This window comes from Phocoena phocoena, chromosome 16 (assembly GCF_963924675.1).
Source record: "Phocoena phocoena chromosome 16, mPhoPho1.1, whole genome shotgun sequence".
Taxonomy (NCBI): Eukaryota; Metazoa; Chordata; class Mammalia; order Artiodactyla; family Phocoenidae; genus Phocoena; species Phocoena phocoena.
Window position 1 is genome coordinate 46,737,850 of NC_089234.1, and position 22,014 is coordinate 46,759,863.

Genomic DNA, 22,014 nt, shown 5'->3' on the forward strand with positions numbered 1-22,014 from the left:
ACACACCTGCTCACCTCGGCTCCCTTGGGAGTCACACTGGGACTTGTCAGTAGGTGCCCACTGTTGGGCTGAATGTGACTCACAGGTAACATAATCAACACCAGCCCTTCCCTCTCCCTTAGGCTTGTCCTGCATAGATATGGCCACTGTAAATTAAAAAGTTAACTGTAGCCACAGGGGCCATGGCCAGGCAGGAAAGGGCTTTCAGAAGGGACAGTGTTTTTAAAGTACAGGAGAAGCAGTTGGTCTGATGGGAGGGGGAGGCTCTTCCAAGCAGATGGGACCACATTTGCCCAAGGGTAGAGATGGGAGAAGACAGGGTACATTGCGATAAAATATGGAAGTGGGCCCATTTGGAGCAAACACTGTGCAAGATTGTCACAGGAGAGAAACTAAGAAAAACAGTGAGAGTCAGGCTCCCTGCACTGTGGTCGTGGGTCTGAGTCCTCTTCTGGACAGTGTAGGAACAAATAATGGTTTTTAATCAGGGACATGACATGATCAGATCTGATCTTTAAAAACTCACAATGGGGGTGGCTTGAAGGGGTGATGAGGCAGAGTAAGCTGCTGGGAGGGACCATCTGCTTTGTTCTCCCTATGTCCCTGCTCTCAAGCACTTCTGCTCCCTGGCAGAAGCATAATTGATGGGTGAGGAATAAATATATGAACTCTCTTACCTACCACTCCACAATGGCAGCCAAGAAGCTCACGCGTGGTGTAGATGTTTGACTGTAAATCTTTATGGACTGCATATTTATGATCTTATTTCCCCAGGAATTGACTTTCTTCTTTTAATTTTATTTTTCTTGATCTCATTTCTTTATTTTATTGCATGCATCTCATCTGGATATCATAAATCCTCTGGGGATTGAGTCAGACTATAAATAAATACATGGGATTAACATAAACTGGATATAATACTCCAGTAATACCAAGGCAGCAGCTGACCCACAAGGCTGTCCCTTTACACCTGGAGGGGCCCCTCCCTCACCACCAATCTTCCTTCACATCCTTCCTGCTCCTTCTCCTCCTCCTCCTCCTCCTCCAAGTCTCAGCTCAAGCTCAGCTTGTTAACATTTTAATTATTTCACCTACCTAGAAGGTGGGGGTCGCAGGTCAGGGACTTGTGCCTTTTTCTGTCAGTATCCCCTGGCCTTAAGCCAAGGGCCTGGGATGTGGTAGGAAGTCAATGAGTGTGCACGGAATGTCCAGAGCAGGACTGGGTGTTTAGTAGATGAGAGCGGGGTGGGGGTCGAGATACGTATGCAGATGGAGTCACAGACATAGATGTATTTTCTGATGCCCTAGGCAGTGGTCCCCAACCTTTTTGGCACCAGGGACCGGTTTTGTGGAAGACAGTTTTTCCACGGACCGGGGTGGTGGGGGATGGTTCAGGCCGTAATGCGAACGATGGGCAGCCGCCCACCACTCACCTCCTGCCGTGCAGCCCGCAGGCCTGGGGGTTGGGGACCCCTGCCCTAGAGAACTGGAATGGCTCTTGACAACTGACCCCTGCTGCTCTCCTCCTGGACCACCCCGTGTTTGATCTCTGTGTTCCAATTATAAGGATATCCCTCTGTTCTCAAATATACGAACTCCCTCCCACCATTGATCCCTGGCCCTAGCCGAGTCCTTTTCGGGCGTTTTCATTCCCCAGGTGCCCAATGGCTACTCTTCCCTCTCAGCTTTATTGTCACTTCCAACCTATGGCAATCACAAGTCAGTCTCCAGCGTATCATCTGTTGCCTTCAGATTACGTCACAGTAGCTAATATTTTCTCATCTATTCCCTTTTGCTTACAGTCTATTTCCCTAAACTGAGAGCAGATGCCTCATCTGTTCCCCAACCCATACAGCAGATCCCAGACGTAGAAGTCCATGAGTCAGGAACCATTTACAAGAAACTGAGTTATCTGTAGTGAGGTGGATGGACCTAGAGACTGTCATACAGAGTGAAGTAAGTCAGAAAGAGAAAAACAAATACCATATACTAACACATATATATGGAATCTAAAAAAAAAAAAAAAATGGTCAGAAGAACCTAGGGGCAAGACGGGAATAAAGATGCAGACCTACTAGAGAATGGACTTGAGGATACGGGGAGGAGGAAGGGTAAGTTGGGACAAAGTGAGAGAGTGGCATGGACATATACACACTACCAACGTAAAATAGATAGCTAGTGGGAAGCAGCCGCATAGCACAGGGAGATCAGCTTGGTGCTTTACGACCACCTAGAGGGGTGGGAGGGAGGGAGATGCAAGAGGGAAGAGATATGAGGACATATGTATATGTATAACTGATTCACTTTGTTATAAAGCAGAAACTAACACACCATTGTAAAGCAATTAAACTCCAGTAAAGATGTTTAAAAAAAAAAAAAAGAATTGATCGGACACTCAAGGCTCAGCTACTCCTTCTATCACTCCTAATTGTACTAGTAGATACACTAGCACCCAAGGACCCATGAGCGGCCTCCCAGGCCCCCAGGCCTGGACTGCCACACTCTCTTTGGCTGTCTTCACTCTTTCCTCCAGGTTCAGGCCCTCCTCCCTTCTGTGCCAGGCGTAGAGCCAAGTTTGCACCAACCCCCACTGACAACAGTGGAGAGAAGAAAATTTCAGAACTTCCTGTTCTGAGACTTTGAAAGACTTTTTTAATTAACCAAAATGGTTTCTCATAATAGATGGGTCCCAGGGCGAGAACACGACTGTAACTTACGCGGCAGGCGCCTCACGGAGGATCTGGGAGTGAGGACCTAGGGGCTGTGAATGGCAGCAGTGCCTTGGGAGGGCCCCAGACTGATTCTCCACTCTAGGACCATGTGCCATTTTATCATTTATATAGCTTGGGACATTTCTGTCTTGTGAACTCTAAAGCGTTTTTCCATCGATGGATACGTTTAAGTTTTAAATATTCAAATTTAGAGAAATAAACAATCAAAAAATGTGTTTTCCCTAGCCATAAGTCACAATTTTTAAAAACTGAAAGCCTTTCCTGGAACGATGATACCGTACCCAACCACAACATTAGTTTTTGGAATGCGGTTATACCTCACATTAGGAAATCTAATCTATAAAAACCTGAACCTCAAAATAGATACCTGGACATAACAGGCCTTCAAAGTAAAGGACTGTATTCAGTTTTCAAAAGGATTCAACCCAGGATTTCTTTAAGTTGCCAAGTTCCTAAATTAATTTCAAATCAGTTTTAATTTACAAAATATTGACCTATATACTTTTTTTTTTTTTCAGAAACCCAGCTACTGTTAATTCTTCTTAGATACAATATAATCTAGCTAGGGAGATAAATAACCAGACTACAAGGATTCTTTAAATATAAGGTCATGTGCTACTCATCTCTATACTCTTAGGACTGCTATATCTTCAATGAATTCATATGTTGTTGAATTGCATATGATGAAGTATTTATGTACCTTAAAACACTGTGGGTTGAGCTGAAGACTTGGACCTGGAGTTACTTTGAAATATTCCTCAGTGACAGCCATCATATATGGTATATAAACACAGCCTGATTTTGCAATAAAATAAAATACTATAGAAGAGAAAGGAAAGAAAATCAGTAAATAACTAGCAGAAGGAGGTGAGAAGATCTAGTTAAACTTTTCTAACCTTTTCAGACTGGATGTTTCTGTCTTTGGAGAAGAAACTGAACATTCAGTCCTAACAACTTTTCAAAAGATGATTTAGATGTGATGTGCCTTTCAATGGGCAGTGGTCGTGACCTTACGCTGAGAATATTCCACTGACTTGTGGAACTTCCACAACCCCAGTGCCTGCTCTCTTGGAGAGGTTTCAAGCTATCATCTTGCTTCCAAAAACAAAACAACTTTAACCCTACTTCTTGTGAGGCTGAATGACCAAAAGTTCACTCAGAGAGGTGGCTTTGGGCTGCTCCAAGGTGGCCGAGCGGCACCTGTGCTTTTGTGGAGCACTGTGATGGAGCCATCCCTTAGTGTCAGTTATGGCGACCAGCAGGAGGCAGGGCCATGAGCCAGCCATGGAATGAACTGAGTTACTGTCAGTATTAAATATGTGTTTATTGTGTGGACTTTGCATCCTTAATAAGTCATGATAGTGTAGACCATGTTAAGTTTTAAGAGTAAACAGTTGACATATATAAAATGGAATATTACTTAACCATAAAAAAGAATGGAGTAATGCCATTTGCAGCAACATATAGAGATTGTCATACTGAGTGAAGGAAGTCAGACAGAGAAAGACAAATATCATATGATATCGCTTATATGTGGAATCTAAAAAAAATGGTACAAATGAACCTATTTACAAAACAGAAATAGAGTCACAGATGTAGAAAACAAACTTATAGTTACCAAGGGGGAAAGGGGGGGAGGGATAAACTGTGAGATTGGGATTGACATATACACACTACTATACATAAGATAAATAATCAACAGGACCTACTGTAGAGAACTGGGAACTCTACTCAATACTCTATAACGATCTATATGAGAATAGGATCTAAAAAAGAGTGGATGTATGCATATGTATAACTGAGTCACCTCGCTGCACACCTGAAACTAACACAACACTGGAAATCAACTATACTCCAATAAAATGTTTTTTAAAAAAGGAGTCAACAGTTGAGACGAAAATTCTGGTAGAGAAATTCTATGTGCTAGTTGAGGTAGGTACTTGCTGCACATTACGAGAGGGTCACTGTTATGCAATTTTAGCAGAAGGATCCCCTGGTCAGGTCAGGGTCTCTGCTAGCCTAGCCACTGTCCTTTGCATGAATTGAAAAAAGGAGTCCCCTCTGGACAGATGGTGCCCTTCTCCCAGATCAATGCAGACCACACCAGAGCTCACAGCTTGCCAGCAGAGCTTGGACAAAAGTCAGGGTCCACCTTAAACTGAGCTTCTCTATGCAGAGCCCTGGTCCCGTGCAGGTGAGTTTTTCGGAGTGGTGCCACTGCTCACCAAGGTCCAGCTGGCCTCAATCCACCACCAGTCACTGTGCAATGATGTCTGCCCCCACCCACCCCAGGACACAAGCCTCTCCTCTGCTTGGACTACAGGGATGTCTGCACCCACAGTGATGAGTAGCTAGTGGTTCTGCAGACTCTACTCATGCCCAAGCCCTGACACTGATCCTCTCAAGAGGGCAAGAGACAGGCTCCCTTAGGCCACTGTATCTCTCTCTGCATTTATCTGAAATCTTGTCCCCACATAACTTAGGTGCCTGGATCCGGCACCAGCTAAATCCATCCCTGAAAAATATCATCCAAGAAGTGGTTCAATATCACGAGCAGAACTTTTTCCTCCTCACTGAACAGGTGACATCAGCTAGATGCTCAAATGGCCCAGCGTCTTCAAGGGAGAAGATGGCAGAGGTGGCATCACAAGCATTGAGATCCTGCAGTAAACTGTAAGCTTTAGTAAAGGATGGGCATTCCAGGGTTGCATTAGGATTGTTTGAAGAAGGAAAGCTTTGGGGCTTTGGGCGTGGTGGCTTGTCTTGGGAGCCTCTTTTCCAGAAAATGTCTAGAGACTGTGATGTTTCAGGAAGGGTTCTAACCCGATGAAGATACCGTATCTAGAACTACAACACGCCCATTCCAGTTACAATCATTCATCAGAAACCAGGGGGCTGCCCTAAGAAAGCAGAAACATGTGAACTTGCAACCAAGGACGGCTGGACCACAAGTCTGATCTGGGCAGCTTCCATCTTTCCTGTGTGTGTAGGGACACCTGCTCTGAGCGAGTCACTGATGATATTCCCTGAGCCTAACCTGATGGAACGAATACACTGAAAGGTTTGACCTCAAATGCCTTTAAAGGGCAAGCTCAGCTAGAGAATTTAAGTTACAGAGAGTTTTCAGAAAAAAAAATTGGTTGTGATATTGTTAAACACAAAGGACACAAACACACATGCTAAATAAAATGATCAAATAACCACAAAAGCACAAAGCACGATGGCAAATGTATCAACTAAAAGCTCTGTCATACAGCACCATAACCTCGCAATGATTCAAACGCTGAACAACAAATGACAACTTTAATATATACCATTAATAGCAAAATGTCTGCTTTACTGAAGAAAAAAAAACTATCTTGCTCTAAGCAGTTTTGAAATGAATATTTGATTCAAAACTTCCCCTGTGCATATAATCGCATGCTAATTTACATTTTAATTACTTCCTAAGAAATCAAAAGCATTTGTTGACAGTAGAACATAATGTCAGCTTCACGGTGCGCTGTTGGTGGATGCTTAATGAACTTAATTAGACAATTAGTGATGTTAATTATCCTTCTATTATGAAGATAAAGCTGTCTCACTAATGATGCACTTGGTAAAGAAACATCATTAAAGGTATCAGTGTTTGCTTTGTTCATTTACTTCTATTTTTCAAACTCCTGTAACAAGGACTTGTGATAGCCTAGTAACGTTTAAGACTCTTAAAATGGAAAAAGAAAAGCCACTGTTTCCATCAGCCCGATACTGTCCTTCCCCCTCATTTTGGATACTAATACTGTGTTGGTGACGGGGCTGCTGTTTCAAATCCCCTGCTGTAGGGGTCTCCAGCCTATAGTCAGTTGTGGTATGGAGTTTCTGGTTCAAACCATGTCCTTCCTTTGGGCTCTAATATAAATTGTTTTAAGAATGGGATGTGTGGGTGTGTGCGTAAAGAAGAGAGATAATGAGAGGGAGTCTCCTGGTTGAGTGCCCAGAACACTGGAAGAAAACCTAAGGGGCTAATTCACACACACACACACACACACACACACACACACACACACACAACCGTTGCCCTGGCCTCGGCTGCATTTCTACGACCCTACAGTGCTGTGTTCTCACCTCCACCACCAGGATGCTTTGCTGCCCTGGGAAGCTCCATTCTGAATATGGTGTTGGAACACAGCTGCCTGCATGACCAAAGGGCTACAACACATAACATACACACTTTACTTTCAGCTGAAGTGAAGAAGGAAACTTCAGAGGTTTAAGAAATAAGATACTGGACTTCACCATTTTTCTCTTTCTTGCATTCGAATACCACCACAACCAGAGCGTAATGGAAGTCCCTTCTGGAAGTAATCCTAGTTTAGACACACCATGAAGAGCTCTAAGGCCAGGCTGGGGACAGTGGCATTATTTTTAGGGTCAGTAATCTCGGGAAAAGCATCAAGAGAACGTGTCATTGGCAGTCTCGCCCGCCCACCACAATTAAGAAAACCAAGATTCCATTTAGTAGAAGATCTCAGTAACAATGCTCACATCAGTAGAGGGGTTTATACTTTACAAAGTCTTTTTTAAAAATGATACTTTCATTCGTTTCTGAGTGGTTTTACTCCTCTAACAGAGAGTCTCATTTAATTACTGGCTCACAAGACGTTTAGCCCCACAGAGCACTACTGGGTTTTCCAACAATTCAGCACTGCGATTTCTCACAAAGTCCGTGTTTGCAGGTTTTCTGAATCACTCTTCTCTTCTCCATGGTTTCCAATGGTTTGTCCCTCCAGCCCCGCTTCTCCCTTGATTTGTTGACACAAGCTGTCTTTCTGTCCTCCCGCCCTACAGCGAGGACGTATTATCAAGACCTCACCAATCTCTGGGTCCTCTCACCCCTTCAATTTTAGAAGTTCTCATGCATCTTCATTTTCCCCCAAATTTAGGCTACCTGCTTCCCAACATCTCTCTTAAAGGCACATTCATCTCCTGGGAAAGTCTTTTTTTTTCCTTGCCCAACATCATGTTGAATTTACAACAAGTTTAAGTAAAAATAGTCCCTGTGATGACCTTCTAAATTTCAGAATTTTAAAATTTCCTACACCTCCTTAAAGATTTTTGATTATAACTCTTTTACAGTAGAACATCTCTGGGAATTCTAACTTCCGTTTTCATAGTTGCTTTTTGACTTCCTTGGCTGGTCCCCTCAACTCCACCACTTACTTCCCCTTCATTTCAAAGCCCATTCTTTTCTATTTTTCAAAAAACTCTTCTTAGCCCTGGGGTGCTCCTGACTCATGAGCCTTTTGCCCAGGTGAGTGAAATCTGAGGCTTCCACCTCAAGGGTTGTTCACCCCTGGACACAGAGGTGCCAAAACACTGAACTGGAAAGCATTGTGTCCCATCAGACCTCAACCTCCTTCCTGAAACAGGGGAGTGGGATTCTCGGGGACTCACTGCACCTTCAGCCTCAGCAAGACCGAAATCTCTCAGCAGCAGGAGACCAATGCAAACACGCCAGAAAGCAAGACCAAGAGCAGCTTGATCACTCCCACAGTGACTGCTCAAGCCTTGCAATGCTGCATGCTTGCTTCCCCTGCAATTTTTATTTGGGTTCCATGACTTCCTTAAAGAGAAAATAAGAATACAGGAACATTTACACATGTAATGATACGATGTCTGGGATACTGCTTCATAATTATTCTGTGCACAGGGAGAAAGCAGGTAGGGATCGAGAAGAGACAAGATTGGCCAAGAACTGAAATTTGTGGAAGTGATGGATAGATACATGGGGATTCATTTTTTATTTTCCCTACTTCTATGTCTGTTTGAAAATTTCCACAATGATTTTTCAAAGGGATAATGGGTGAAGTTCTCAGAGTAGATGGTCAAAAATGTCATTTTCCTCACCAGGGACCTGAGCCAAGGCTGCTTTTAGTATAGCTGTCACCCCATGGCTGGTCTCAGCCAGCATCTCATCCTCCACCAGGGGCAGTGCTGCTCCGTGGCTGCGGGTGAGTGATAGTGGGCCTGGGCACTGCTGGTTTTGCAGGAGGCTCTTGTGCGTCTGGGTGGGTGGAGGCCTCGCCCACAGGGCAGCCCTTAGAGGACCTCATGGGGCCTTGGAGTAAACGTTTAGTGCTTTCGTATTCTTGCCAGGGCAGACATAAAATTCTTGCAGAAACCTGTCTTTGGTATTTTAGCAACTGCAGTGTGCGACCCTCTGGCTTTGGGTGCCTTCTCATCCCCTTCTGTTAATTCTCACCTGGCCCTGGCTTCCCTACGTGGGCCATGTCAACATTCTAATATATGGCTTTGAAGACAGCAACTGGAAACCTGCTCAGTTATCTCCAAAGGCCATGGAAACGCGGCAGACACAGAACCTGGCCCTGCTCCACCGGCTCTTGCTCCTCTCTAAACCCTCTAAGTTTGCTCAGGTGAGGCACACATGGCCCCTGCATGAACAGCTGTCCACACAGAAGGAAGGTGGGGTGAAACCTAGCTCATACTTTGCAGAACAAGACCTGGGTCAGGTGGCTGTGTGCCCCCCACCCCAGAGGGGGTCCCACCTCCTTACAGGGTAGAGGTGGCCCTGTACTCTCAGCATCCACCCTCTGGTCCCCATTCTCCGCAGAGCCCCACAGAACCATCTGAATCACACACCTCCCACACCTCCTACACCTGGGCACACTCTCTTCTCGTGGCCTGATTTAAGAGCCCCCGGAGCTAGGGCCTCTGTCTTTGGTGGCCCTCTTTTTTTTTTTGTTCACACCAGCCTTGATTAAACAATTTCTCTTGTGTATTCTTTGGTTTCCACTGCTCCAACCACTGCCTTGCCTCCATCATCTCCCACCTGAATGATGCTACAGCCCCCAGCTTGTCCACTCCCCCAAGAGTCCTAAACTCCAATCTAACCTGTACAAACAGAAATGTGCCATTCCCCTGCTTAACCCCCAACCTATGGGCCCCAGTGCCGCCCTCACCTGCCTCCATGCCCATCCTGCCACCTGCAGCCGCTTTGCCCATCCCCCTGCTCACAGGCCTCACAACCCCTTCCCACCGGACCTCTAGCTCCTGTGTCCCATGTGCCCATTTTCTGTTTGCTGATGTTTTAAAAAAAACAGAGGATGACACACTTTATGTTCTGGAATAATTTTGGATCCACAGAAAAATAATAAAGATAGTACACAGAACTCCTGCTCCTGTCAGCCCTCACCTGGTTTCCCATAACGTTAACATCATACATTGCCAAGGTGTGTCTGCTAAAACTAGGAAACAAACACTGGTTGCTGATGTTTTTTCAACTTGTTTTTAAACAAGAAAGTTTGAAGCTGAGCAGATGAGCAAAGCCGCTCCTCCTGCTGTGAAGAGGGATGGCGGGCAAGAGTGTGTGCTCTGGATCCCTCCAAGCTGAAGGGGGCATGATGAAGTGGCTTCCTGGACACCCTGAGTTGTCCTTTGGTAACCTCAAGGGAGCCCAAGGCCCCAGCCTCTGTCCCACAGGCTGACAGCCACAGCCTTTACCCTGGTAGAGACGATGACTTCACGCTTTGATCCCAGAAGGGACTGTGATGGGAGTCAGGGGGAGAAAAGGAAGAAATAACATCTATATATCAGCCTTGCCTCAAAGTTCAGCTCACCTGCCAAGAAGAAAACATTTTCTACTGAAAATGAAGATAGGTAAAAGGCATGAGGAATCGTACATCGTGTGTCTCACTCCAAGGAACAATTTATCAGTGCTACAGAGCTGTCAGCCACTGACATGATAAGGAATAACACCAAATGAATAATGTTTCCTCTAAAACCAACTCCTTTAATTACAAGCCCCTTCTTTCCAGAAGAGAGACAGAAGATGCAGAAACACCAATTTCATGCACTTGTGCCTGAATAATGCCTCCATGCTGCTTTTTCCAGATGGCGACCTTCTCACTGGAGGGACTAATGATGTGGGCATATTTAGGGAAAAACCAATAACAGAGTCTTTAACCTTCAACAACAAAAAGCGTGTTATACAAAATGTTCCTTGGGATACATTAGAAAATATCAATTACATTGCTCACCGAGGTGTAATCAGCTGTAATAATCAAAATTAATTTTTAAAAATAATTAAACAGACCCCAGGGCAAATAGTTGATGCTCTTATCCTATGACATCACAGTGTACATATGTACCTGAGAAGTTGTGCCTTCTGTTAGCAACAAAGGCATCTCGCGTGGATGAGTGATGGATGCGGGCTCTGAAGGCTAGTGAGTTTCATCCCACAGAAAGGGGGGGAGGGGGCTCCGTGCAGCTCCCTACACATTCTTTAAGAACCTTCTATGTACCAGGCACTATGCCCAGCCCAGACTGAGTTACTGGTAGGAGATGCTGCTCAGTAAAGACGCAGATAATTTTTTTTTAATTAAAGCATAGTCCACTTTGTTTCAAAAATAATTTGTCTTTTAAAATTCCACAAGACAGTATAAGCTGTAGAAAAGATACATAAATCAGGCTGGAGGTAAAATGGGGCTCAATGAGGAAGGAAGAGGCCAGGGAGAGTTATGTGTGGGTGTGTACACGTGTTTTGCAGAAATTTATCCCACTGGGCATGTGCGGTTACACCACTTGGGCCACGCTTCTCTCTCTGGCTTCCAAGTGCCCAAATGAAAGAGGAAAACATAATGGTGTCAGAAGTTCTGCTGTGGAAAAGCACAGTCCTTCCTGATGTTAACAGCTGAGGGAGACATCCCCCAAGGCTGTCCTCTCCCCGCTGCAGTCCAACCACACTGGCCTGTGCTGCCCTATAACCCCCAGCGCACTCCTGACTCTGTGTCTTTGCCCGGTGGTCCTCCCTGCCTGATCACTTTTTCCTGGAGAGCCACGAGGCTCCTGTCCTTCCTTCTCTGCTCTCACACCTCCCTGCCAGAGAGGGCTTCTGCCACCTCCATCTAAGTGGCCCAGAACCTCTCTCATCACCCTCTCCCACTTATCCTGCTCCACGTTTCCTTATTGCAATTAGCACCTCAACATTTACAAATGTATTTATCTTTTTATTGTCTATCTTCACCTCCTAGAATGCAGTCTCCATGAAAGCAGAAAATATGTCAGTTTTTCTCTCTTCTGTAACCTCAGTACTTACAGCAGGGTACAGAATAAGCACTTAATAAAATTTGTTGAATGAATGAATAAATGGATGGATGGATGAGACCTCAACTGATGTAGAAGACAGCATCTTCAGCAGCTCGCCTTCACCAAAGACAGACAACTTCAAGTATTCCTTCTTCCAGATCTCTCAATGTGAGCCAAGAGCAAACTGTTATAAGCCATTTGTAAACCTACATGGCCCCAAACATTGCTGTTTACTCAAGCTTCTTTCAGATGGGCTGTTTCTCGACAAATCTCCCCAGGACTCGGAGGCACTGAACTGTACCAGTGACAGTGGCCTGGCGGGGGGTGGGGGGTGCCACTGGCAAGACACAGCATCAATAGCCACAGGGGTTCCCATAAAATGTATGTCCATGCCCAGCGTCTCAGCTGTCCCTTCCACAGCTGCCCAGCCAGACTGACCTGACCTCCTGGGGACAATGCTAACTTGGTCAAGGAGTAGATGCTCCAGGGAAGCCCAGGGAAGAGGGGCTGGACCCCTCCTGCCACAAATGGCATTGGTCAGGAGCAAGTGCTTGGGCACAAGTGGGGATGCTCCTGCTTCCAGTGCTAGGTGCAACTGTACCAAGTGTGAGATGGTCTTGTCTTGCCCTTGGCAGAGAGAGCTGTATTGGAATTTTGTAAAGCACTTGCATTTTCCAAGGGCTTCCACATAGTCTAGTGTAAACAGAGTACATTCCCAGCTGCAAACTCAGGAATTGAGGCTTCCAGAGGTTTTGGAGTTGCCTGAGGGTGTGCTCAGAAGTGCAGAGACTATGAATGAAGATCCTGTCTCCACTCCGCCACTTCCTGGCTTCAAAGACCTTGACTTTTTCTTTCAGACTCTATTTCACATCTGTAAAATGGGACTAATAATAGCTGTGTGATGTCGCTGGCCCGAGATCTCAGTTATTCACTCAGTCAGCCAGTAAGTCTGTGGACAAATTTAATGAGTCGTGTCTTCCACAAGCCAGTGCACTGAAGACACAGCCTGCTCTCAGCTCTGAACACCAGCGGGGCGGCCAGCCTGGTCAGTTTCATTTCCTGTCTTTCATTCTATCTTCAGGTTCTTTCTCCATTTGTCCTAAAGCCTATTGTTCCTGAACCTTGGAAAGAAGAAAGCCCCCTTCTCCTGGCGGTCTGGGCACTTACAGGCAGCCCTTCACTCCTCTCTTCTCCCAGTATCCTTCCTTCTCCCCATCAGACACTGACCACAGTGGACAACAGACCTATGGTGACAGCAGGGCCCAGATTCTGAGCACATGGGATTTGGAGTTAACCTCAATCTCCAAAGTTACATGGGCAGAGTTCGAATTGTGTCATGTGTCTGTCAACCGGCTACCCCACTCCCTGGGGAATCCCTTCCCACAGTTTCCCAGTTACTTGTCTCATTGTGCAAGTCAGGAAATAAAGACTCAGGGGTGTTAAGTGAATCACAAACCAAGGTCTCTTGGGCCTAAGGCCATGCCTATTGAATGACCACCTTCTGCCTCTGAAGGTAAGTCGGTGACCCTATCATTAGAACATACGAAGGACTGTATTTTCCAAGGAGAGGCTCAGCAATATTTCCAGTACTATGGGCTCTTGAAGAACCTTGTCACTTCCCTACCAGGATGTAGAGTCTATTGCCCTCCCCATGAACCTGGGCAGAACTCTGTGCCTTTCTAGACCAAAAAGGACTGCAGCGGAGGTGATGCTGCATGGTTTCCAAAGCTGGGTCATGCAAGGCAATGTGGCCTCCACCTCTCTCTCTCTCTCTTCTCTCTCTCTCCATTTTTCTCTCTCTCCTTCTCCCTCCCTATGGAAATTTATCCCTTAAAACCCAGCCACCAGGTTGTAAGGAAGCTCAAGACACATGGAAAAGCCATGTGTAGATGTTCCAGCCAACATCCCCAGCTAAGGTCTCAGACTAGAGCCAGCAGCAACCCCCAGATGTGTGAGTAAGTGAGCTTTCCAGTGATGCCAGTCGAGGCCCCAGACATCAGGGAACAGAGACACCCCCAACCCCTGCTGTACTCCAGATTCCTCACCACAGCATCCACAATCACAAAAACATCATTGTCAGTGTTACCAAGTTTTAGGATGGTTTGATATGCAGCTATAGGGACATGGACTAGAAAACCCTAACAGCTCAACCCCACATGGCCAAGAGGATCCACCACCATGTCTCCCAACAATGGCACCAACACTTCTGTCCCCCTTTGTTGTGCCCACACACCCAGCTCCTGCTGAGCTGTGGGTTACAGCTGAGTACACCTGACTCAAAAAGAGAATGGGAACAAGGATTGGTTTGGGTTTTAATGCCAAAAGGAACGGCTGCTCTTGGCACTCAAGTGGAGCCCATATTCGCTTCTGGTTAAAGCTAACCTAAGACCTGACTCCCACAGATGTAGCCTCAACTGGGAAGCCATATGCATTACCCGTAAATGCTCAGAAGAACATGGAGTTAGATCACATCCAGTGACAACAGAGAGAGAGGACATGATACATGGGGGTTTGAAGCGAATGCCTGATGTTCTCTAAGGAAAAGGGGTCTGGGCTCACCTCTGCTTTGCACTCAGGGTTCTTGGTCTGCCGCCCGGGCATCAGCCTCATGGCTGAGGACAAGCTTCCACTCCACGAAGGGACTTTGCTGTGGTGTCCGACACTTGAGCGACTGGCCAGTGACTTCTTTTCAGATGCTGGCGACAGAGAGGCAAAGACCGTCAGAGGTGAAGTTAAGAGGGAAACAAACACACACTATTTCTACAGCTGGCTTGGCTTTCAAAGGGCAAGCCGGGGGCCACAAGCCCAGTGTGTCTGCCTCCAGTAAGGAAAACAGCCCAGGCTACAGGTTTGAATTACTGTGAACTTCGTGATGCTGAAAGACTTAAAACAATATATGAGCCATAACTTGAGAGTAATGACCTCCTTAAAAAGAAACTTAACCATTATTCCTACAACCGCATTGGCTAACAGAGTAAAAATGTTGAGTCACGGGTAGAATGCAAGGGAGGTTAATATCTTTGGGATGAAGAGTTTTACTTGGAACATGAAGAACCTGAGGTTCCAGGTCACTGCATGACTTGGCGCAAGGTTTCAAACCTGGTAGGTGAATATCAGGGCAGGACCTAGCACCCTGAGTTCCAGAGCCCAGGCTAGAGCTCTGACATGGTGGCCCTTCCCTCTGAGAGATGACTAGAATCTGCTGCTTGGTTGGCACCTCTGGCCTTCCTTTCACCAAGATGCAAAGCTGCATTCATTCTTTGTGAGCAAAGATTCATGAGGCTTCAGCGATACAAATCCCACCCACCAGAGGGATGAGACAGAAGGTCTGGTGTAAAAGGCTTTGGGCCCTGAGTGAAACCCTGGGGGAGCCTGGTCCTATGAGACTCAGAAGTTCCATTCCCTGAAGCCAAGTGGACAGAGACCTAGGTAATGCTGCCAGGCCTTGAGCATCATCTCTTCCCAGAGTGGGGTGACCTCCTCAATCTTCACTTCACTCTCTCCAGGTTTCACAGAAAGATCAATCTTGAAGTTATCCTCCAGCTCCTGCCGTCTCTGTGCCACGAGCTGCTGCCAGAGAGCCTGAACAGTCTTTTGGATGTTGTGCTGGACTAAAGGAGAGAGTACATCACACAATCAGGACAGCCTCAGTGCTTCTCCCAGAGACAGCCGGGAGATGGCATATCATGGTTGTTTTTATGTGCATCATTCTTGAACATCACCCCAGCTTTGCAAGCTCCAGCCAGACAGCAGTCAGTACGTAGAGATGCAGGACTGATAACAATGCCACCAACATCCTTGTGAGCTGGCCTCTCCCCGACCTCTACCACCAAGTCCTGCCTGCTTCACATGTCCAGAGCTGGGAAGCATGATTGATGGGCTCAGTGAGCCTCTTTCTCCCACCCCCAACTCTGTTAGATACCAAACAGAGAGATACCTTGTGTAAGCTCTAGGTAACAAAACAGTTCTCCCCAAAACAGCTCCTTCCAACCTTGACTTTTATGTTGGCCCCTCAGGGGAACAGACACTGAACCCAAGACTGTGCCCAGGGGCCCAGGAACCAAGCCAGTCCTCTCTCCTGGCACTGAATCATGCTTCCAACTACCCACCCACCTCACTGCCCTGGATTTGCAGAGAGACAGACGAATTTACCAAGCCAGTTCTACCTGCTATACCCCATAAACATAATCCCCTGAATTGTGCCGAACTTCCCTCTGATCTTGGGTCACTGGGTCTGCCCTTTGGTACCAGCCTCTACAGTTTGTTTTTCTCACCCTAGGGGAATGGACATTGCTCAGTCCACTCTACTAGTTAAATCCCAAAACGCAAATGCTCATGTTGTAATTAACACTGCAAGACAGTAAACTCTAAACACACAAGATTTTTGAGCACTGGCTTTGGGCACCTATCTGACCAGAAAATAAGGATCCTTGTGCCTACCACCTGGCATCACAAGGTATCACAAGATTAAGTGGCACAGTTGGCAAACTAAAGTGGTGGAAGAAGGTCTGCTGAGGCTTCCTGCACCAAGAGGGAGAAATCTCTCAGACACATGGATCTGGTTGCCTTTTTTTTTTTTTTCCCACAAACTGCCATCCTTTTAACTTGACTTGATATTATCGAATCCAAGAATAAACTCCATTAAGCCAGAAATCTCATAAAGTAACGAGCTTCTTTACGCCATTCCCATTTTCTAGAGAAGAAAGCTGAGACATAGATAGGTAATGGCTTGAACTGAGTGATATGGCACACCAGTTTCCACATCTAGTGGTCCAAAGGAAAAGTCAAGAGACCAGCTGAGAAGTGAAATCAACTTATAGTGAGGTTCTCTGGTATTTTAGTACACAAGTTCTTAGCCTCACCAAGTCTCACAGTGCTCCCTCCTCATCTATCCATCCATCCATCCACACACCCATCCATTCTATTTCTTGTATACAAAGACCATTCCAATTTTATTCTCTATCAGGTTACCTTGCTGTATTACTACATTGTTCTAGGATTTCCTAGGACGTCTTCTGTCTTTTAAGAATCTTAGTAATATTTGCTTCCTTATCTTAGGAAGAAAAAACTGAAGAATGCAACCCTAGCAGTTCCTGCTATCTTCTACTCCCCCCAAAATAAACGACAAATAAAATGTACCATTGCTCAAGCTTGGGAAGTCTTCTCTTTTTTCTCTCACTTCTTCATTTGGAGAAAGAAAGACTTGATGATAAGGAGTCATTCTATGCTTGGGTTCCAATCCAAATCCTTCTGGATAACTAGTAGACAAGAGATTGTTCACTATGAACTCCAGATTCTTTGGGATCATTCCATTGTTCTTTATTACAAATAATAATCTTGCAAACTCAGTACACATCAATATGAAAAAAAACTTGTCTAATCAAGTTAAAGCAAACACCTATGACAACTTCCATGACAGGTATTATACAAAAGCGTTCTAGAAAAAAAGAAGAACACCTTCTCTTTGTCCCTATCTTATTAAATCCAATCTATGCTCCCAAACAGACCTCCTCAACCTCTCCTGCTTTATACATCATGAGAACTGGTCATTTCTTTCTGCATTAAACTCTGCCTTTGCTTGGCGCTAATCTCATCCCTCATGGAATGGGGCCGGGGCCAGCTTCATGGGCCTGTGACCTGTGCAGCTGTGTATGGTCTGAACTCAGAAGGGTCCCATATTTGGGCTCTGCTGTCACCATCTTGAAATTCTTAGTAATTTTTGAATAAGAGCCCCGCATTTATACTCTGCAGGAACCCTGCACATCATACAGCTGGTTTGAAGTGGGGCGAAGTGGTTTACATATTAAGTTCCCCATGGACCATATGCTCCAGAACTTCTGGCCGTGTTCATGTCCAAGTACCCTCTTCTCTAGGCCCCTCACCCAACCTTGCAGAACAGACACTCAGTACAAGTTTGTGGATTGAACCAAAAATGACGAACAAGGAAATGAAAAATAACCAGCATATAAGGATGTCCATTCTTGAAATTTCTAGAATGAAGTCCCTTTGGACTTGGGAGGCCGCTTTGCCATCCAGAGGGATTTGAGGAGGGCAGAACTTCAAGCACACAAGTCGGCAGGCATTCTGCTCCTCTTACCCATGCTTCCAGTACGGATAGGGCCTAATTCTTGAAATACAGAAAAGAAAGAAGCACTTCCCCAGTTTAATCCATACACTGAAAATGGATTATTTTATTTCAAACAAATAAAAAGGCAAATACCTCCTCTGGGCTAGGAGTGTTTTCCAGTGCTTCCCAGAGTGTGTTTAGACAAGTCAACTCGTGGTTTGTAATGTTCAATAGTCAACTCGACAGGATTTGGATTTTTTTTTTTTTCAAATAATCAAATTTGTACTGGGATAAACACAACTGAGAAAAGGACAAGAGTAAAGTGTAATATCTCACAGTCCTCTCTTCCTCAACATGGTTCTATTAATAAGAGATAATATTCTTAGGCAGTATAATGCCAAGGCACACATGATGTATGATATATACCTACTACCACACAGAGGGAGAGAGAAAGTGCACATACACAGAAAAATCTAACGTTTTCTAACTTTGAACTTCAGGAAAGGGATTTAAATAGCTTAATTTAATAATTTAATGTATCTGTACTAGTATTTCTTATACAAGGATGTTTATGGATGTCATTTTATATCACAAATTGTGTGTGTATGTCTGTGTATGTGTGGTTTTTCGGTTTGTTTTTTTTTTCCTGCAAGCAAAATTATTCCTGGCTTGCATGATTTAATTTATTATATATTTTCCCATTCTAAGATTTCATTTATCAAAAGTGAGTATTTCTGAAACCTGGCTGCATCATAAAATCAATTTATGTATTTAATGTTGGAGTTTTCTGCCTGCCCCTCCCCCCCCAAATTAAATCAATGAAGTATCTTACAGCCTGAGAATTATGGAAATACGGTAAATTATTATCTCATGATGCTCCTAGCTGCTCAGTCACATGGACAGGTTTGAGGACTACTTACCGTATTATCAAATATTGCACATAATTTGGACAACCAGATAAACAAAAGGATTGTATCATCTATAATTGATCGACCTCAACCAAGTGTCCTCTAAAGCTTTCTTTCCTGCATTGACCACTGGCAAGCAAGGAGACAAGTGGGCAGCTCTAACCTTCTTGCACTGAGCAGCAGAAGACAATGCATGAGACACATGAGGAAGCTGGCGTTAGAATTATAGGTGGCAAAGATAATGTCCCAGTGTTCCTGAAGAAATCCCAGGATGTTGAGAAGGCTGAGGCATTCGGAGAGGGACTGCTGGGGCTTGGAGAGGCAATAAAGAATGACTTTATTTAAACTGCTGTATAGAGCACCGATGACAGCGTCTCTCTGAGAAGAGGCGTTCTCGATGACCTGTGTCATAAAATAAACACACACAGACACATACGTGTGAACACCTTGAAGTTTAGATACTAACCCAGTTAACTGTGAAAATGATACAATCCCAGATTCTTTTCTGCATTTCAAAAAGTGACATTTCTAAAATCAAAAAGGACTAAACTTCCTCAACCTTGGAGCTTCTATTTAAGTGGATGATCAATAAAGGGAATTCAAACGTTTAAATTTACCAAAAATTGGTGTTAAAAAATTAAAAGTTTACTACAGTCATATTATGTAAAGTAGACATGGGACCACAGATTTCTGAAATACTGGTAACATGGTTGACATTCAGTATATAAGAACATGCTATTAATAGGGTCTAGTTTTAAAAAATGTTATTAATACTAGTTATCAGGTACAGATTGTTACAATATTCCAGTTATCATGCTAAGCATTTCTGCATTTGTGTGCGTATGTTTACATATATTGCCTCATTTAAACATAACAACATCGTGAAGTAGACACTAAGATTATCCCCCCTTAGGGGTAAGAAGGCTGAGAGTCTGAGAGGTAGGAGAGGTAGGTGGTCAGCAAGAGTCAAACCCACACCAGACACTTGAGCCATGCTCTTAACCACTGTATCTTCTAAAGGAGATGTGCGTCCAGTGGATTTTAGTTCATGAGAGATTTAGAGGGGGAAGGCAGAAGGTCCTGATTTGTGGCCTTAACACTGAAGCCATCCATCTGTTTGGCTTCACTGAAAAGAATCCATAGAACAAAAATTATGTGCAAAATGTTTCAGTCTATTAGAAAGTTCATTTGTTAGTTACAGATTGCTCTCTTCAAATCTCATAGGTAATGCAAGTGTTTATACTAATTAAATTTTATTTAACTCTTCTGGAATTTAGGGTTCATGTTTTTATCATCATCCTCTCCTACTCTACAGATGGGTCACATCTTTCAAACTGAGGTTAAGAGGTGTGCGAGTCACAGGCAGCGAGCAGGAGAGAAGAATGGTAGATGTGGGCAGTGAGAGTTCTTGAGCCTGGCACCCTGCTGAAGACATATCAGCTCCAGGAGGCACCAGCTCTTTGATATTAGCTCTGAGTATTTGCTTAGACCACTGGGGAGCTGCTATACATTGAATGTTAGTGTCATCACCCTAAAATTCATATGTTGAAACCCTAGCCCCCCAGTGTGATATATTTGGAGATGGGGTCTCTTGGAGGTAATCAGGTCATGGGGATGGAGCCCTCATGATGGGATTAGTGCCCTTATAGGAAGAGATAAGTGAGAGCTTGCTTCCTCACTCTCTCCATCATGTTGAGGGTACAATGAAAAGATGACCCTCTCTAAAACCAGAAGGAGAGTCTCACTGGACAACAGATCTGCTGGCACCTTGATCTTGGACTTCCTAGCCTCTAGAACCCCGAGAAGTAAATGTTTGCTACTAAGTCACCCAGTCTATGGTACTCCATAATAGCAGCCCAAACTCGCTAAGACAGGAGCTCAGTGGCTACTCTCATTTTCAACACGACCTCCCAAGAATCTGATTTTACTCCCCTCAGAGCTGACAAGGGATAGTTCTCTCTTCTAGGAGGTTTTTTTTTTTTTTTTTTTTTTTTTGCGATACACGGGCCTCTCACTGTTGTGGCCTCTCCCGTTGCGGAGCACAGGCTCCAGACGTGCAGGCCCAGTGGCCATGGCTCATGGGCCCAGCCGCTCTGCGGCATGTGGGATCTTCCTGGACCGGGGCATGAACCCGTGTCCCCTGCATCGGCAGGCGGGCTCAACCACTGTGCCACCAGGGAAGCCCTAGGAGTTATTCTTGAAGAAACCTCTGAATACATTCTTTTCAGGTTGCCTAGAACTGGGCATCAGCAGACTGACTATCACTCTAGGAACTGTGCCAAGGCCCAGTCCTGGGGTCTGCATGTGACTCCACAGACAGAAGGGGGCTGGGGGCACTGATGTCATTGTCTCTACGAGGCATGAAGAGGAAGGAGAGGGGCTCTCCTGGATTCTGCCACAGAGAACGCACCGAGAGCTGCAGGCAGGAGCTGCTGGAGACAGATTTCCGCTTGGTAAGAGAAAGTGCTTCCCAACAATCACAGGTGTCCTGGTGACTGGAACCCCCTTGTACCATAGAGAGCTCCTCACACAAGGATGGTTCAAAGAAACAGTGAATGGCCACTTGTCAGGAAAGGTTTCCAGAATGAAATGAGAAGGACCAAAAAAAGGGTTCAACTCTAGAATTTTGAGATTGTTTGAGTCTTTGCGTATGCGTGTGTACACATATACAATGAAGAATGTGTACACACGTGCACACACATACTTACATCTAGGTGTATCTACAGGCATGCACTGGCATGCATAGGTATGTATGGAGATGGAGAAAGAAAGAGAGAGAGAGGGAAAGCACATGCAAGAAAAACAGGACCAGGTAAAAATAGACTCTTTCTTCAAATTCAGGAAGGCCCAAATATGACAAATGGAGGTGGATTTTATAGAAGAAAATGAAATAGAACTTTTGGAGATAAAGACCTTTTTCACCCTTTGTTGATGAGGAATAACAATAATTAAGATTAAACCAACATTCACGGTAAAAACCCAAAGGGGGGTGTGCAGAGTTTAGGAGGTGCCTGTGCAGGGGGCTGCGGCCCCTAATCACCGAGATGGATCTCAGGTGGCCCAAGGTGAGAACACTGCAGGGTGCTCAACATCTACTAGGTATTAACCTGGGCGGTAATGGTCCTCCTCCTTCCTCCCACCCATCTCAGATTCTATTTCCAGGAAGGATAGCAGGTCAATATGAACCAAGTGGACAGCAGCCAGCAGTGTCATACAGATACCT

At 45.0% G+C, this 22,014-nt stretch overlaps 1 protein-coding gene across 1 annotated transcript in view; it reads right to left on the reverse strand.

The window, feature by feature from the left end:
- Positions 1–22,014, reverse strand: part of WDFY4 (WDFY family member 4) — a 262,852-nt gene that overhangs the window by 122,610 nt on the left and 118,228 nt on the right. Inside the window, 4 exon segments of the mRNA XM_065893727.1 lie at positions 14,376–14,512; positions 15,242–15,427; positions 16,956–17,074; positions 18,955–19,193. Of these exon segments, the coding sequence (XP_065749799.1) occupies positions 14,376–14,512; positions 15,242–15,427; positions 16,956–17,074; positions 18,955–19,193 (681 nt within the window).